Here is a 19361-nt window from a genome sequence, read left to right on the forward strand (position 1 = left end):
TCAAGTGGGAAGCAGCGTTTGGTTATATTTATATCGATTTTACAATTTAGGGAAACCAGACGATGCATTCACTCAGTCACAGTATCTGGGCATAATTCCAAAATTTGCATCAATTTGTGACTGCATCGCGAAGATGCATATTGCGTATTTCTTTCTCCTACTAATAACATGATTGATGGTTCATAAAAATCCTATTTTAGTTATTATTAGTAATTTAAAGACACTTTTGAAAGCAATTGTTTTCATGATAAATAAGTTGAAGTCGGAGTCAGGTTCATTTTTGGAAAATCCGACTCCAGTCAGTATTTTTTTCATGACTCTGACTCCAAGGAGTGCTAAAATATTCTGAGATTCCGACTCCATTAAGCGAATAATTAGTCAAACTCCGACTCCACAGCCCTGGTTGTAAGCAGCAGATAGCACAAAGGCAGAGATACATTGAATTTCAAGCTTGACCTGAACACAGTCGTGTCTTAAATTTAGTGTTGATATGTTCATAAAAACCTGCCATGCCAAAGCCTCAGGTTCCGCAAAAACTAACTCAATATTATTCAAAACACGGAAGCGAAGGGAAGATGTCAAACTATTTGTAGTACCAAAGCATAAGAATCAAAACTTCGTCTGTACATATTAAGAGTTAGAATGCGCAATCTCAATTGCAGATTTCCACAAGTAAAATAAACCGCATTTTGGCTTTGGGGATAATCAGGATTAACACATCTGTGAAATGCAGTGGTTCTTGACCTTTTCATGGATGCGGTCCAATTTTCATTTTTCAGATATGCCATGATCCACAACTCAGCCTCAATCTTCATCTAAGCGGCAGAAATATGGCAGGTTTAGACCTAGCAAGAGAGGTGACCTATGTAATGAATGTAACATTACAATTCCCTTGTCATTGACATAAGTTATTGTTTCAATGCAATAGCAGGTGGTGAATTGAGCATGGGGCGTCAATATCATTTACGAGCGGCACAGTGAAACTTTACGATTCTTCAAGGGATATCTGGCCCTTGACTTAAACAACTAGAACTTTTTAGATTTTACAAATTAGGGTACAATCAGATATATAGCTACACTGTTTGTTTTCAAATGAAGGGTAAAATTAGAATCATAGCTAAACACTATTTTCCAAAATATATTAAAATAGGAAATATAGTTACACATTTTTCCTAATTACATTAGAATTGCAGAGTTCACGAAAACTTGGTCATTAAAATCAAGTTCAATTCGAATCAAATCATAGTTCCGAGCACGATAACGGAAAATGTCTGTACCGCAAGCTTAGCTCGTTTCGAGCTATTCGGTTCTTCTGCAGCATTTAGAGTAAAACGGGAAATTAGATGAAAATTAAAATCAGAGAATAGAAACTAGGCTTGCCATACGTCCTCTTTCAAGAGGATTTGTCCTCTTTTTTGACTTTTTTGAAAGTGTCCTCGGAGGACGCCCTTTTGTCCTCTTTTTTGAGATTTTGTCCTCTTTTTTGAAAATTTAGGCAGATTTAGAGCAAATTGCGAGTGATATGCCGCATATTAGCATAGAAGTGAAGCTCCGACGGGTATTTCGGAGTGGAAAACGGTGATTTTAGCTCTGAGCGAAAAGATCACCTTTTTTTTTTTTTTTTTTTTTTTTAGTCATCCACTCGGCGATGGGGAGTAAAAAACATTATTTTGTGCTCTGAGCGGAAAATATGACCTTTTTTTTTTTAGTCATCCACTCGGCAATGGGGAGTAAAAAACGTTATTTTGAGCTCTGGGCGGAAAAGATGACCTTTTTTTTTTAGTCAACCGATCACAAAGTGGGACAAATTAACCGGTTTTTGAGAATTTCACTCCGGTTTTGCAAGTTGCAAATTTCTGAAAAAGTGTCCTCTCTTTTGATTTCCAAAATATGGTAAGCCTAATAGAAACATTTCTGAAATTAAATCAGAATTAGAGCAAGGACACATTTCACGAATTCGATTACTTGCATTTCAACCTAATTAGTCAAATTGTACAACTAAAATTATGTAGTTGTCGAAGTAGGGCTGGACAGTCTCCGAATTTTTAGGTGAACTGTTTGATTTGGAGTCCGACTTGGATTGTTAATTGGTGCCTGCAGTGGGCTTCGCCTGGTCTTTAGATGTCGACAAATTGAAGGAGGCGCTTCTCGTAATGAGTTCACGACAAATGTGAAATTTTGTCCGTGTCTGCTTCTGTGACAACCTGTGATGGGACTGGGGTTGAATTTAACGTATTCTTCGTTTTGCTGCTTCGAGCCGCCACATTCTTAGTCCCCTTGAAACTTCGCCGGGTTTGTGCTGCTTCACGGCTTCCTTAATCTGCAAAAATATCAGTGAGACAGTCAATACTAGCATTGGAATCGCAGACTATTAAGGTATTTTTCAAATCCTGGGATTTCGAGAAAGCATCTTCAAGAGCAGTGGTTCACAACCAGGGGTCTGCAGAGCCTCAAAGTAGTTGATAAGCTAATTTGTATTTTTTCAAATTCGGAAAATCTTGAAACACTTCTGTTTCATTGCTAGTAAAACTCCAGAGCTGACTTCAACAGAATGGCAGTCCGAGGTGAAATATCCTACTGTGCAGACTCATTTTAATTGCTAAATAGCTGATAGCCCACGGATACAAACATTTTCCTGTTAGGAGATGTTTTGTTCGATGAGTAAGGTCAGGCACGGTGATTTCGAAATGTTTACAAAAACCTATTTTCTCTTGTGATAACCATTTTTCCATAATAACTTCAAGATAGGCTGCTATATAGAAATACTAGGATTGACGTTATATCGGGGGCGTGCAACTTCTCCAGTTGGCTGGTCAGATATGGAAAAATTAGGTACTCGGCGGGCCGGATTCCTGAATTGATACATAAACCGCATATTTATCCATCTATATATCTATTGTAACCTGTAAGTTTAAATTAGACACCAAAAACAGTAATTGCCGGATTCTTCGTAATGTAATTCAATAGCTGTTGAAGTCAATGAGACATCTGTGTTAATCAAAGTTGTCAACAAGTTCTTTAAACTCTGGCTGCATGTCTGACGTAGAAACCCTTCGGAGATGATGCAAGTGAACGTCAGTTAGATTGTTAATGTTTATGGTAGAAAATTGTTTACTCGCAAATGTACGTAGACCCGAGGGTGACATTATCATGGGAGACTGGAGACTGTTCGTCAATTTTGGTGCCATGTTTATTGCGATCATACCCAAATGAGTCGTCGGAAGCGTTATGTATCATTATTTCATTCGCCAACATCTGTATTTGTGGAAATGGATTTTCGGCGCTCGTTAATATCCTATCGAAGGCGCAGATTTTCAAGACACGACCATGTATTTCAAGAAATGCAATCGCAGAATTCGCTTTGAAGTAATAGGAGTAAACTCAATTTCTGGATCAATAGTATAATCTGATTTTCAAGTATAGGCATTTTGATGCTGAATATCACCAAGTCTTTAGTTATCGTTTGCACAAGACAGATGACGTTTGCACGATAATTGAGCTAAAACTTTGTGGGGGTCCGCGGGGGTCCGTTACAGTCTAAAAAAGGTCCCTGAATACAAAAAGGTTGGGAACCACTGTTCTAGTGCTAAAGCAGCGCTTAGTTTGCTCTTAAAGCAGTGTTACAATATCATCTGAATGTCTTGAACACGCTACATTGCTGTGACAATAATACCAACTATTGCATAACAATGAACTACAATCTGCTTCAATCTTTTTTGTAATGGTAGGTAGCTAGGTACACCCTTATAAAGAATGCTCAAAACTTGTCCACCATCAGTTTTCGACATAACTGTGTCACAATCAAACACAGTAGATTTCAACCGAAGCCTACGAAACATTATTAGGAAACTGTGAATCGATTAAGAAACATTATTTGTGCATTAGAGGCTAGGGCAGACCAACATATACCCAGCTCTCTGCACCGTTCAGTCAGATTACAGGTTTCGAGAGTGTTCACTGTTCATGACTGATCATCATATCTACTTACTTAATTCAGTAGTTTCGAAAGAGCAAATTCTACTTCTACCTGCAGCAGGCTACTTTGGGTTGCCTGGAATAGCCCTACTTCTACCTGTTCTGGAGTGAACTTAATGTTGCTACTACTACTTGAGTTGATTTCTTGCTGCTTCTGATCATACGGAATCATGTAGTCGCAGATAGTTATTCTTTTTCTCAGTAACTTTTTTGCGACAGGTAAACCTCCGTCCGGATTTACTGGTCTCATTGAGCAATATATATTGCATGATTTCTTGGTCAGCTTGGAATGAATAAATGCTTGATACAGGCATAGGTAATGTGTAAATATTGGAAAGCACATGTCATGGGAGGTAGCATAATCCTATGAATATCCATGGGATTTCATACGGATATTTTCAACAATATGGATATGTCACAATATTTCATAGTAGCTCACCTGAAGTCATCACGATTCCTGAAAATCCTTATATCGAGATCTTTTCTTTTGGCAAGAGACAAGGTCTGGAAGAAAATCTCATAATTACACTGCCAATACAATTACAAATATAGACTTAAACCAGACCAGCATTTCCAAATTAGATTAGAATTAGAATTATAGCTACAGCTTTGTCCAAATTAGATTAGAATCACGGAATACACCATCGTTTCGCAAGCAATCCGACCATATGTCAGATACAGTGATTTTTATAAACACCGATTACTTGATGACTTGAAATTGACTCGTGAATTTTGCTCCGAGTCACGAGTCAATCCACCTTTCTGATACGTTGAGTCAAGTTAAGTCATTTCAGGAAAGTGACTCGAGTCAAGTCAAGACTCGGGTCATCCCAACACTGGTCTGTACTGCAAGCTAGGTACGTTTCACACTATACGATCTCTGGTAGCAGTATCAGAAAATTCAGAAATTTGGATTGGAAATAAAGTTAGGGCATAGAAACAGTTCACAAATAAGATTAGAATTAGAGCAAAGAAAGATATTCGAAAATTAGATTAGAATTAGATTAACGGTACCAGAATTTAGGAAGATTTGTTTGGTCATTAGACCTGTGCCCGAAGTCACATCAACGACGTAATAAACTATCCCATGAAATAGTTCAATCATGATCAGCACAAACATTACAGAGGCGTGGTTGAATGAATGCTTTTGAACAGGATTTCAAGAATGTGCAGCACGGGGGGAGGGTAGCTAGTAGCCATACTTCAATTGTTCTATTAGCAGACACGCACAGTTTAATCAGTTTCTGCAAACTGGGATAAGAACTCCAACGTAGGAGCATATTGAAAACTGATATCATTATGTTAACTTCAGTAATCATTTCCTAAATACTTAAGTTGGTGCGAATAGAATGTAGTCGTCCATCCTAGGTCACCACTTTCATATAACTCCTGAATAACCCGCTCGAACGGCCGTATTGCTTATTTCACGTCATTTATGCCGATTTTCAGTTGCATCTGTCCGTTACGCCAGCTGTAAAAGAGGACAGATTGCCCAAAAGGAGGACAATCAGGCGTCCTCGGAGGACATTTTCGAAAACCTGAAAAATGATAACAAATACTCTTAGAAGAGGATGTATGGTAACCCCAATATAATGTTGTTACTAGTGATAGAGCTGAGTTTGTTGTGAACAATTTTATCATTTTAAAACACCCCACAATAGCATTGATGGCAAATAATTGAATCGAAAATCGTTGATAAATTCAGAATTACTCACTTTCATCTACCGAATAGAATTGTCAGACATTGATACATGTCAGATTGCAACTGATTGAGATTGTCACCAAAGCCATTTCCCATCGGACGACCAGACTATTAAATGACATGTTATTTTATATGATGATCTTCTGACTGCAATCCACTGTAACAAAATGAAGAGTGGTTATGAAAAGTAAAATCAATGAATCTATACATAGCACAGGTTGCTTAAACCAGAATATCATACCAGAAGATGTGGTAGATAACGAGTTGGCGATAGTCATATGCGTAAAAATTCAGATTTCGTGATCACGGATAGCAAAAAAATCATGAAACACAAGAAAGACGACAAGATAAACTAAAATAAATCCCATTTTATTTCCTACTTGGATATAAAGTTGTAACTCGGCTGAAAACGTGGCTCAACAAGGAAGACATCCACACTTTTTTGAAATTTTCATGCATTGAATCATTGAACGCAGTGGGTTATTTCATACTGAATTATGGGAAGGGTAAAACTTATACGGCTTACTGTAACTAACAGATTACCAACTCCTGATATTGGCCATATAACCCTAGTGGGATCAATTGTACAAGTCGTCAAAATGAACGCCCATATCTATATTGAGTAGGGAATTAAATATATTATGGGCTGCATCAACTAGAATTGCTGACAGGATGATGCACTTTTGTAGAAGTAATGAAGTATATTTCCACAAAATTACTGGTTACTATTGCTATGACATTCATCAAATGATACGAATCTCCCGAAAAGTAGTTTCAACATGACAGAATTTGAAAGATTGAACGTACAAAGTTCTGCCAACTTGAAACAAAAAACGCACAATAACGCAGCCAGAGAGTGGGTTTTGAAGGTGGAAAACCGCCCCATTTCTAACTGCAAACTCCATTCTTTTCACAACGCCGATTCTATCTCCTGTATTTCTTTGTTCATTTCCAAGTAGTCAGTAATTCGCATTATAAGTACTGCAGTTAATCGGAATTGAAAACCCAGTAAAATGAACAAGTCTGCTCTATCTCTTGACAAATATGGATGAGTAAATTCGACAACATTGATCTACTTTTGGTTTCACTATAGTCCATTGGTCTTGTGATATATCATATTTTTCAATTTGATCAGAGGTTTCGTAATTTGTTACTGCAAATATCCACTTGCCAATGTGATAAGTAGAAACACGATAATGACGATCGTTCATAGGAGATAATAAAGTCCACTGAGATGAAGTAATATCGTAACATTCTACGTTTTCGACTTGTGCTCCTACCCTCACACCACCGATCACAAATATCTTCTGATTAACGGCAACAACACCACTACTATATACAGGATCTCTCATTGGGTCGAGATCAACCCACTCTGATGAGGATGGAGTGAATCTGCAGAATGATGAAACTATGGCACCATCTTGTCCTATACCTCCGATACAATAGATGGAATCATTCAATGATACGAGACTTGTATCACAAATTCCTCCTGGTTTGTCTTTTAATTGCATCCATTGATTAACGGGTGAAGTATATATTTCCACATCACTTGTTGGGTTAGCAATACTTCCTCCAACAACGAATATCAATCCTGACAAAGCAACTGAGCGAGGTTGGTTTCCATGGTCACAAATCATATCTTTCATCTTTTCCCATTTCGAATTTTTACTCTCAAAATTGAGGCGATGAACTGATTTATTCCCACGCAAAACGTAGATATAATTGTCTAGAGATATCGCCGAGAAACAGTGTTTCAAATTCTTAAACTTTTCATCATGAAACTTGTCTAGTTTTTCAGTTACTGGATGGAAGGATCGGATACAATCTGCGTTATCATCAAAAAGAATTATCAATTCATCTTTGCCCATTTCGTCATCCATTTTGTGCGATGCTTTTAAAGCTTTCAAAAGATGTCCATTGATCAACTTGTACAGTCCCAAGTCGTTAGTCAGAATTAGGTTTGATTCCAAAAGACGTTCTAAAAATACCGGAGACACCTCATCAAACTTGATTTCTTCAAGAAATTTGCGCAAATATTCCTGATTTTTGCGATTTTTCCCGACCCAATTGAACAATAACGTTAGTTTTTCTTCTTCGCACAACTTTGATTGTTCTGACTTCACATAATCGAGGATGTTAGTTTTTCCAATATTTCCAAATTCAGGTTGGTTTGATAACTCCATGATATTTTCATGAAAAAATATTCCGCATCGCATAGAGACGGCATCCAATCCATACATATCGGCGACATTTCTTGTGGAAAAGTAATTCTTTACATCAACTGATATCTCCAAAACGTCAGACACTGCCTGTTTCACGTCATCCAAATGCATCATGATTGCGACATGAAGAAGATCATTCATCTTTTCATCAGGAATCTCAAATTTACCGGAATATATGAAATCGATGCAGTTTTTCACACACTGAGAATCGACTTCTTTCAAAACAACTTTTCCTTCACGACTCTCTTTTGTATCGTGCTTTAACATAGCTTTGAAATAAGCACAACCAGCCGACAATACATTTCTGTGAGTGTAATAGACATCATCTCCCACTTGAATTGTGAAATCACAATTATCGTTCTCTTGCTTCATTCGATGTAATTCTTCCATCATCTTCACTGAATGTTTCTCTACATTTGAACATACAATCTGCACCATGATTGTCAATCATCCACAATAGGCTATATAGAATGATGCTATGATTATTATGATATAGTCAAGCACTGTTTTTGAAGTAAAGATGATTAGTAGAGCGATTTTTTTGACTTCAAAAAGTCAAATTTTTTTTGAGCTCTGCATTTCGTTTGTATCGTAGATTTTGCACTGTCGGTGAAGTAATCATTTGATATTTTATAGCTTGTAGCCTATTTTATAGGCCTACCGTTACAGACGGCACATTGTCTGCTGATTGTGAATCATAAATGGTTTCAAGCCAACACACTTTCAGTAATAAGCATTGGTCAGAAACGAAATTTAGTAAGTAATTTTGGGACTCCAACTCCATTAAGCGAAAAATTTGCCAAACTCTGACTCCCCAGCCCTGGTTGCAGGGAACAGATAGGACAAAGTCAGAGAGACATTGAATTTCAAACGTAACCTGAACACTAGGGATGTTAAAATTTTTTTTAATTTTTTCAAATTTTATCGGCTTAGTTGTCAAATCGCCAGGTTACTTAAAAAACGTTGCACACCAAATTTGACTCCATTCCAACCAGTAGAAGCCGAGGTCAGTCAAATTGAAATTTCGGTCATTTTTGAAATAACAGCAGAAATATATTTACCCGTATTTTACGTGCTTAATATTAGTTCATTTCCTTTTTATGGTCGTTAATTTCAGTGTGTACAGTACTCTATTTGAAAATGATATCAACGTCGTTTTAATGTGTCTATTTCAAAGAAGTGGACTAATTTCCAGCTAATCCACGTCATGTCTTTTTTTCGTTTATTGGCGATGTTTTCATCCAAACCCCACCATAGGACCTTGTCAAGATCAAAACAAGTAGGAAAGACATCCCTGCCTATTCAGGCATACCTGGAACACGATTTTTGGTCTTGTCGGTGTGACGAAATTGGTCTTAGTAAATACTATTATTTCAAAAATGGCCGAAATTTCAATTTGACCGACCTCGGCTTCCACTGGTTGGAATTTGGTGCGCAACGTTTTTTTCGGTAACCTGGCGATTTGACAACTAAGTCGATGAAGTTTGTAATTTTTTTTTCGAACACCCCTAATGTGCAACCTAAATGACATATTTTTCTAAGTCAAGAAAGAGACCATATATTTGCTTTGGCAATAGTCATGGTTAACAAATCTGCAAAAAGCAGTAGTTCTTGTCCTTTTCATAGCCGTGGCCCAATTTCCACCACTTGACCTCAGTCTTCTCGAAGCAGCGGCAATGCGGCAGGTTTAGGCCTAGCAGTTCATATCAAACCATAGATCGTTCTCATGAGCACGAGAATGGCAAATGTATGTATCACAAGCTCAGCTTGTTTCGAACTATACAGTTCTTCTTCAACAAAATCTGTCCAGTTGACCAAGCCTGTCTGGACGGTATCTGCCATTTCGGGTCAATTGTTTGATTTGGGGGTCCGACTTGGATTGTTACTTAGGGCCTGCAGTGCGCTTCGTCGTGACAACCTGTGACCAAGGGAGGGGGTCTTGCGTTTGAATTTTGCAAACTCTTCGTTCGATTGAGCCGCCGCATCCTTAGTCGGTTTGGAACGTCGCGCAGGACTGGGCCGGTTCACGTCCTCCTCGATCTGCAAAAATAGAAGGGGGTCAGTCAATATTAGCATTGAAAACTAGAGGTCGACCGATTATCGGCTTGGCCGATTATCGGCGCCGATATTTGGAACTTTCTCGAATATCGGTATCGGCCAATCTAGGCCGATATTGCGACCGATATTTTATATCCAACTACAATCTACCTTTTCTGAACTGATCTGCAATTCTGTATCATGTTTTGATTTTCGAGTTATCCCAAATTTCAACGAATGTTCACAATTAAGCAATATGTCTTTTCGATTTCAGTTTTCTCGTTTGTTGTTAACCTTTCTGTGGCATGAACAAGTGCCATCTTGCCTAATATATAATATTTTTGGCGAAATAGTTCTCTGCTCCTTCCATATTAATATCGGCCTATGATATCGGTTATCGGCCTTGTGAGCGTCGAAATATCGGTATCGGTATCGGCCTGTAAAAATCAATATCGGTCGAGCTCTATTGAAAACCCGGGATTTTAAGGTATATTTCTGATAGCGATTCCGGGATCAACTCTATTGAAATCCCGGGATTTAAAAAGCATCTACGAGACCTGACACTACTTCCACTTACATCATCATGACCTAGCATTCCGAGCAGAAAATGTTCCGGATGTGCAAAATATGCATTTCTGATTTCGTTGTAGCACAGATTGTGCAAGGTTATGAATTCGTATATCAGGAAACTTTTTATTTGCGAATTCCGGGGATTCACTGAATAAATTAAAAAGTATGCCTAAAAAAAGGCTGCACACCAAATTTAGCTCAATTCCAACCAGCCAAAGCCACGGCAAAGCAAATTTAAGTTTTTTTTCCAGTTTTTTTTAGGTTTTAATGTCAACCCAAGGAAATTGTTGAGTTGCTTAAAAGAGCGATGCATAACAATTTTTGCTCACTGCCAACCCGTAGAAGCGGAATTTTTGCAGTTGAAAGTTCTAGATTTGCAAAAATAGCATTTATGGTGGGTAATTCCAGAATCATTGATGAAAAACTCAATTAACTTCGCTTCTACGGGTTGGAATTGCAATGAATTTCTTTTGCATCGTATTTGTAGACAACTTAACAACGTCATGGGGCTGACAGTGGAATTTGCGTCGGGTTCTACTTGTAGGAATTGAGCAAAATTTTGTGTGCAGCGTTTTTTTACTCATCCTAACATTTTAATCGGTGCATCCTCAGGATACGGAAAAAGGTTATTTTTGGACCGCCCTAAAGCATGTAATCGCAGATAGCTATTTTTTGTGTCTATTCCGCGACAACTTATAGACTTCAACCCCTTCGAATTTACTGGCAATCAGTGAGCCAGATTTATTGCATGATTTCTTTGTCATCTCGGAATGATAAATGCTGAATGTACGATTCTGTAGGCTGTAAGCATATGGTACGCTGACGGTAAGGAAGATAAGAAGATATGAAAATCCATGGGATTCCAATTGATTCACTTAAGACTGACATTGTCTGCATAGCGGACAGAATGTTTGCTATGTATTTATACATTGTCACCAATTCTGGATATGTTACAAAATTACACAGAAACTCACCTGTAGTCGTCGTGATTCCTGGAAATCTCGATATCGAGATCTTGTCTTTTGGCAGGTGACAAAGAGCCTGAAAAAAATCTAATAATTATACGGCCGAAAAAGTAGAATTGAACGGTAAAACTAAATAGTGGTTCGCCCAGCCACCTCGTACTGTATAGAGCAAAAAATGTCAGAAAACGCTGTCACTTGGCGTAGAAAATATGTTGGAGTCCAGAGAAGTGGTCGGGAACCTATGGCTCTTTTGGGTATAAGATATGGCTCTTTGCCAAATTTTCATTTTTGTCCTGAATTGATCAATATTGCGGCGACTTGTTGGTAAATTTTCATCACGGCCAGAATAATTATTCTCATGGCAATACAAGTAAAGTATGACTATGAGAGGTAAAGACGATGCCGTCATCAGGTTTGGGGCTCGGACCCCACTTTCGAAAATCCTCAAATTAAGGTACTGTCGCACTGGCGACCAATATCACTCGCGAATTTTATGTAGGCCTACCCGATCCGAAATCTTGAATTGTGCGATACGTTGATTGATCAAATAGCATAGCAGACATGGTGACGCCCATATCACAACGCAGTTTTCAAATACACATTATCTTCCTGATCTACGGCGCGAAATGAACTGCCGTGGACGTGACATTCACAATTATGAACACGAATTACAAACAACGCCATAGCTATCCACGTTCATGATTGGTTAGTCGCTCTGTAGCACCAGCGAATACTTTCAGAATTGAGAGGTCGATCAGTATTTAGCTTTTCGGAATCAGTGTGACAGTTATATTCGATTAGTATATGGTATGATAAATGGTATGATGGATTGCATCATCAACAGTGAGGCTTGCCCCGTCTGTGCCTTACCTCTCATTTCGAGCTTTATTTTCAAAGTTTCATTTCTGAGAAAATTTGGCGCACTCGACGAATCCCATGTAGTGTTTTTAAAATTATTATGACAATGACGTCACGAATAGGGCTGGGCAAAATCGAGTATGACGTGATAACAGAAGGTAATATGTGAAAGTTCAAACATGTAGCCTACTTTTTATGCCACCACAATGAATTTATTGCCTGTTATCCATCACATTAAAGATACTTTGGTATGTTTTCGACCATACCGATTTTATTGCACTTGGTGACAGTGTTGTGGGATGATCATGACTTCGGAAATGTGCTAGTTCCAGTACCGTTCGTAGCTTTGTACTATATGTTTCGTATGTTACGAGACAGCCAATCAATGTTTCAAGGCTTCAACAGTGAAAATTACTGTTGAAACTATTATTCTCGTTGATAAATTAAATTCCAGTGGCGAGAAGCGTATAATTTCAGGCACTCGAAAAAATCGTCTTTTACTACTCAACTGGAATCATTGTTCCCAGCCCTAGTCACGAATTTTCAATTGTGACGTAACAGCTGATTTGCATGTATGGAGTTAAACTGGAGAAAAATAGGTCCAATAGGGCTCTTCGGACAAAAAATGTTCCCGACCACTGGTCTACGGGGAAACGGTTCAGTTTGGTTAATTCATTCCATCTTTACGACATTACAGAGACGTCAGTGTCCATTTATACAATTTAGGAAGATTCGATTGTTCAATAAACTATGGCTTGTGCCCAATGTCACGCCAACGATGAAAATAGCCATCTCATAAAAGAATTCAACCACAATCGCTACTAATGAATACAGAGGCGTGCACGAATGAATGCTTTACAACGGGATTTCAAGACCATGCAGTACAGGTGAGGGTAGCTATTAGCAGAGGTGGTCAAAGTAGTCACCGTCGCTACTCAAGTAGAAGTAGAAGTAACGCCGGGATTTCTACTCAAGTAGAAGTAGGAGTGCTGGTTCACAAGTAAGTAAGTAAGTGGGCATTCTATGCTTATTTTTGCCTACAAAACTGAAAACTGTGAAGTAGAAGTAGTCTAAAATCATAACTACTTAAAAAGTAGTTTGAGTAGGCAAAATCTACTTCAAGTACTTCAAAAAGTAGAAGTACTTCGTTACTGACCACCTCTGGCTATTAGCCATACCTCAATTGTTCTATTAGCAGTCACGTAAGGTTCATTCAGTCTCTACACACCGGGGTAATACTTTCAGCATTGCTTCAAATTGAAAACTGATAACATTACAACAGTAATCAATTCTTAAATACTTATGTAGGTTTGAATAGAATGTTGATGTCCATCCTAATCTAATTTGAAAATACACAGCCAGATAAAACTCACCTTGAATGATATTTGGTAAACTTGCCTGAAAGATGCCATTTGCTTCACTCAGATTGAACGAAAATCCTTGCCTGTGACGATAAAGAAATAATACATCGGGTTGGAAAAGATTCAAAATTCGAACTTTACAGTCACCTAATGTGTTGAGTATAATGTGAATAATTTTACTATTTCGAAACACCGCACCATAGCCTTGATGGCAAATAATCGAATCCGATTTCATCGATTTTACGAAAAAATGAATTCAGAGTTACTGTAATTTTCCGAATCTAGTGCGCCCCCATGTATAATATGCACCCTTAAAATGACGTGTAAATTCTGGGGAAAAGCCTGTACCCATGTATAGTACGCACCCTTTATTCGCAGTACATGAATAGTTGTGTTTTAGTACACGATGTTGTTCTGTTTTGCGATGTCACTGTCGAACAATCATGACATAGCTATCGCTAATCATAATACAATTAACGGCATTGTCTCTAAACAAGAGTAGATAGTAGCCAAAGCCTGCGAGGTCGGCGACGAGATAGTTCAGGCTAGCGACACACGACATCTTGCGCACGAGGCCTATTACAATTGCAGATGCGATTGCTCAGGCCAACAGTTATGTCTGGCGCACCAGTCCTGTTGGAGATGTGACTGATTACGCAAGCGAATATATCTTGCGCACATGGCCTCTTGTGTATGCGATTGTTAAGGCCTGTTGTTGACGCGATGAATCAGCAAGGATTGCCGCGCACGCTTGTTGCAATAAGCGACCTAATTTCACTCGCGAACAAACGGCAAACTAACTCAGCAAGAGATCGCGTGCTGTGCAGACGACACTCGTTAATTGGCAACACGCTTTTCGTTAATGGGCAACACGCTTTTCGTTAATGGGCAACACGCTTGGCAGCGCATTACACTCTATAATACGAATTACGGGCACGATGGCCAGATGCGCGATTGGAAACAAACATGAAGAAAGGTGTGATTTCAATTTTTTGATCGAGGGATATCTTTTTTAAGTCATGCTGTACCCATGTGTAATACGCACCCCCCTATTTTAGGGCAAAAATCGGTAAAATTTTGCGCATTATACATGGAAAATTACGGTACTCACTTTTAACTCCCGGACAGAATTGTCAGACATTGATGCGTGTCAGATTCCAACTGATCGATATCGGTTGAGATTGCCATGCAAAATTCTTTTATCATCAAAGCCAGTTCACATCCGACGACCAGACTTAAATTATATACCGTAAATTATGATCGTCTGATTTCAATCCACTGTAACAAATTGAAGAGTGGTTATGAAAAGAAAAATCAATGAAAGTATATGCACCACAGGTTGTTCAAGCCTGGCTATGTGCAAGCAGAAGTGGTATATAACAAGTTGCCGATAATCGCCTCGTATAAACAGAAACGAAATGGTTTAGTTTAAGAATGCATGCAAATTTGGTATCTTGATCATGGAAAACGAAAAACGAATGACTTTTTTGAATAAGCGTTCCCAAATTAATCGAAAACAATAAAAAGAACAAGATAAACAAAAAGTTCATTCGATTTTATTACGTAGTTAAATATTGTTTATGCAAGATTCTCATACAATAAGATGGGTATATAAACTTGTAACCCAGGGTTGTAATGACTAGAGTCATGACTCGATTCGAGTCCAATTTGAGTCCGACTTGAGTCACCATATTTTAATGACTCGACTTGACTCGAGTCAATTTTTGCATTGGCTGGTCTTGTAGGCCTACTTGACTTATTGTGCATGACTTGAACCAAGTCATATGACTCGAAACTAGGACGGCATGACAGACATTTCATTGTAACTTCGAAGAATGGTAAAGTCACCAAGTTATTTCGTCTATTAGTCCCCATACTTGCTAAGTAGGGCCAAAACTGATTGTATTGAGGAAAATTACAATATTGTGAATGCGATCTATTTGGACTCGAGTCACAACACCAACACGCTGACTCGGACTCGACCCTCTACTCACTAACTTATTCTCGGAATTGACTCGGTGGGGTAATTCCATGTCTGATCAACCAAAAAAAATTATTTTGTCACCACATAGTGCTTGAAATTTGCTGAAATTTGGCTCAAAACATCATGAAGTGTGGCTCACTAAATCGCAATTTATTTGAAATGAATTACTTGAGTAATTTTAAAGTTATCGCATGATGAAAAACATGCTTTTCATGCCCATTCAACCGTGAAATTGTAGGGCTGTTTTTAAGTATATTTGGAATTGTCTGTAAATGGGCTACTTTGACCTTAGAATGTTGTTCACTTTGTTATGTTGTATAAATTGATCTATTCTATCATTCAAGTTCGAAATTAATGATTTTTGGTGCACGGCCCAGAATTTAGCTCAAGTTGAAAGACTGTGCCTCTGGAAATCACTCAAGCATGGCAATATTTCAGGAGTCTCCCTCTAATTTCTGTCTACTTGAAAAAAGTTATGAAGGGTGGCAAATGAAAGCTGTTGTAACACAGATTCCTTAGAAAACAAGTTTTTATGTAATATTTACTTACAAAGTTTTGAAAACAGGGTATATTTCAGGTCATGAAAATGTAGTGATTTTCCTAAAAAATGATGTTCGATATTGTAGTTGCTGTGTTACCTTGAGACAAACTCCAGCATGTTACTCATTTTCTAGAAATTCTTTGTTCCAACAGCTTTCATATGACACCATTTACAAAATTTTTGAAGCAGACAGAAATGAGAGAGAGACCCCTGAAATATTCTTGTTACGCTTCAGTGGTTTCTGGGGTTAATGAGTTATATTTTGGGATGTCAACCAAAAATCCGCAATTTTTGTCCTGTATGATAGAATAGATCAATTTATACAACATAACAAATAGAACAACTCTCTAATTGTCAAAATAGCTTATTTACAGAAAATTTCAAATCAGCCTAAAAAATTACTTGATTTTCGCGGTTGGATGAGCATAAAAAGCTTGTTTTTTATCATGCAATAACTTGAAAACTACTTATGTAATTCATTTAAAATAAATTGATATTTACTTAGATGTACTTCATGGTGTTTTGAGCCAAATTTCAGAAAAATCTGAAACTTAAGAGATACCCAATCCCTCTTTTGATTAATCTCAAATTGAATTACCCCATGGATTCAGAAGTATTTATGTAAAGTTAATTTAGAGGTACTATCCATCAAATATTAGTTAGCAAAACATGTCAGCCATGTTCCTCTCCAAACAAGCTTTCATATGACATGTTACTTTCCAATTTTCGTGTAGACAGAACTACGCTAGATATAATTGAAGTTCATGTTACGCATGAACGATTTTGAAAAGTGTCAGTATATGAGGTGGGTTTTAACCCTTGACCCCATTTGATTAAGTGACAATTTTCCCTTCAATAGCAAGAGTTTCTTCTATTCTATCATTAGACACCATAACCCACTCTCAAGTACTTGACTATGCTGGTTTATAAACGTTACTGTAACAGGTAATGTTAAACTGATTGAACTTCATGGTTGGGTGAGCACAAAATGGCCATTTTAAAAATGCGATAACTTTGTGATGGGTTGACCAATTTTGACAAAATTAAGTTTGCTGCAGTCAGAACTGGATACCAGATTTACCCCTCCATTTTCATTGCAATCTGAGGACCCAGTGGTGACAAGAGCGGTTGATTTGACATGGACTTACCCGGTGGTGAATTGAAAATGACTGAAGTCAAAACTATAAAAGCGAAATTGTAACCTAAGCTTCGTTTGGAAACACACACTGTTGTGAGTATACCTTTTGAAGAGTGAATAGCTTGAAGCATATATCGCATGCGGCTCAACAAGGAAGAGATAATTCTCACTCATTTGAAATTTCCATGTATTGAGTCAGGGTCGGTTATTTCATACGGAATTAGCGGAACTTTGAAACTTAAACCGCCTGCAGTAAGCAGTAGGTACAAAACTCCTGATATTGGCCGTATAACCATTGTGGAAACAATTGTAGGCTACAAGTCGTCATAATCATTGACCATGTCTATATTGAATATGCCGAAGGAACTAAATATAATTATGATTGGCTGCATCAACTAAATCTGCCGGCAAGATCATGCATTGTGGTACAATTAATGAAGTATATTCCCACAAAATTACTGGTTACTATTGCTATTACGTTACGAATTTATCAAAAAGCAATTTACACTTGACAAATTACTGCCGCATTGAAATAAAAATACACAATTTTCAATGGAATTATGACGGATATAACTTGATGAATTGAAAATATCAAATGTGAGAAACTTTATGTTCATTCATGTCGAAGCTGCAGACTTGTACAAACTACTAATCGAGGTAGTTTAATGGTCAAGACTAGTTCTAATTACCGATTTCGAAAGCGAATAGTTCTAGTGTTGATTTTAGCGTGAATTCCAACAGTGGCATAGTCATGGGTGGGATGAAAAACGTTACATTTCAAACTATAAACAAAATTATTTTTGAACGCCGATTCTATCCCCGATATTTTCAAGCTCATTTCCAATTCATTAATTCACATTATCAGTACTGCAGTTGCTTCGGAATTGAAACTACTAAGTTGTGTTTTAATTTGCCAGTTGCGGATATTTAAAGCAGGTCAATTGTAGTTCCAGTAGCAAGTTTTGAAAAGTGAGTGGTTCTAGTTCTAGGTTGAGTTGCATTTTGAAGATCCAGTAATTTGCACAAGTCTGCTCAGGTGAGTGCAATTTATCTCTTCACAAATATGGAACCATAAATTTGAAAACGTTGATCCACTTTTGGTGTCACTATCGTCCATTTGTCTTGCGATGTATCATACTTTTCAATTGTATCGGAGGTTTCGAAATTTGTTACTGCAAAAATCCACCTGTCAATGTGATACACAGAAACCCAATCGTGACAAGCATTCATAGAAGATAAAGAAGTCCAGTGAGCTGAAGTAACATCGTAACATTCTACGCTGTTGACTTTCATTCCTGGTGTCCAACCGCCGATCACAAAAATCTTTTGATCAACTGCAACAGCACCACTCGCATACACAGGATATCTCATTGGTTCGAGATCAACCCATTCTGACGAGGATGGAGTGAATCTGCTGAATGTTGAAACTGGGACATCATCTAGTCCTCTTCCTCCAATACAATAGATGGAATCATTCAATGATACGAGACTTGTATCGTATATCGCTGTAGGTTTGTCTTTCAGTTGAAACCATTGATTCACAGGGGAAGTAAATATTTCCACATCATTTGTTGCTTTAGCAGAGCTTCCTCCAACAACGAATATCGATCCCGAAAAAGAAACTGAGCGAGGACCATCTCCATGGTCACAAATCATGTCATTCATTTTTTCCCATTCTGAATTTTTCCTCTGGAAATTGAGTCGATGGACTGATTTATTCCAACATAAGACGTAGATATAAGAGTCCAGAGAAATCGCCGAGAAATGTTGTAAACAATGTTCCCTCTAAGCTGCGCACGTGCGCAAATGCGCAGTGCTGAAGCGGTCTCTGCGCACAAAAAACCTCCGTTGCGCACAAAAAATCCGGAATGATGACCTTTTTTTCAGTCGTTACACACTGTTGTCCAAGGGTCTGCGCAGTAAGTTGGTGATCGTGCGCAGACTCGTCAAAAATTAGAGGGAACATTGGTTGTAAATTCGTAAATTTCTCATCATGACACTTCTCGAC

At 38.0% G+C, this 19361-nt stretch overlaps 3 protein-coding genes across 4 annotated transcripts in view; all 3 read right to left on the reverse strand.

Annotated features, from left to right (window-relative positions):
• Window positions 1–13870, reverse strand: part of LOC145456329 (uncharacterized) — a 30864-nt gene extending 16994 nt beyond the window's left edge. Inside the window, exon 1 of the mRNA XM_080334478.1 lies at window positions 13703–13870. Within this exon, the coding sequence (XP_080190604.1) occupies window positions 13703–13741 (39 nt within the window). The 5' untranslated portion in view covers window positions 13742–13870. The remainder of the gene's footprint in view (window positions 1–13702) is intronic.
• The window catches only part of LOC145433270 (uncharacterized), a 223208-nt gene that overhangs the window by 35217 nt on the left and 168630 nt on the right, over window positions 1–19361 (reverse strand). The window lies entirely within an intron of this gene.
• Window positions 5836–8264, reverse strand: LOC145458243 (kelch repeat and BTB domain-containing protein 12-like). Its single transcript, XM_080336601.1, has one exon. The coding sequence runs from the start codon at window positions 8164–8166 to the stop codon at window positions 6706–6708; it is 1461 nt and encodes a 486-aa protein (XP_080192727.1). The 5' UTR covers window positions 8167–8264; the 3' UTR covers window positions 5836–6705.

Source organism: Botryllus schlosseri, chromosome 1 (assembly GCF_051294905.1).
Source record: "Botryllus schlosseri isolate E-star chromosome 1, Bs_hap1, whole genome shotgun sequence".
NCBI classification, from domain to species: Eukaryota; Metazoa; Chordata; class Ascidiacea; order Stolidobranchia; family Styelidae; genus Botryllus; species Botryllus schlosseri.

Bases quoted from the DNA above. Each gene is read 5' to 3' on its own strand.
- LOC145458243 (XM_080336601.1), bottom strand. From the start codon at position 8,166: ATGTTAAAGCACGATACAAAAGAGAGTCGTGAAGGAAAAGTTGTTTTG.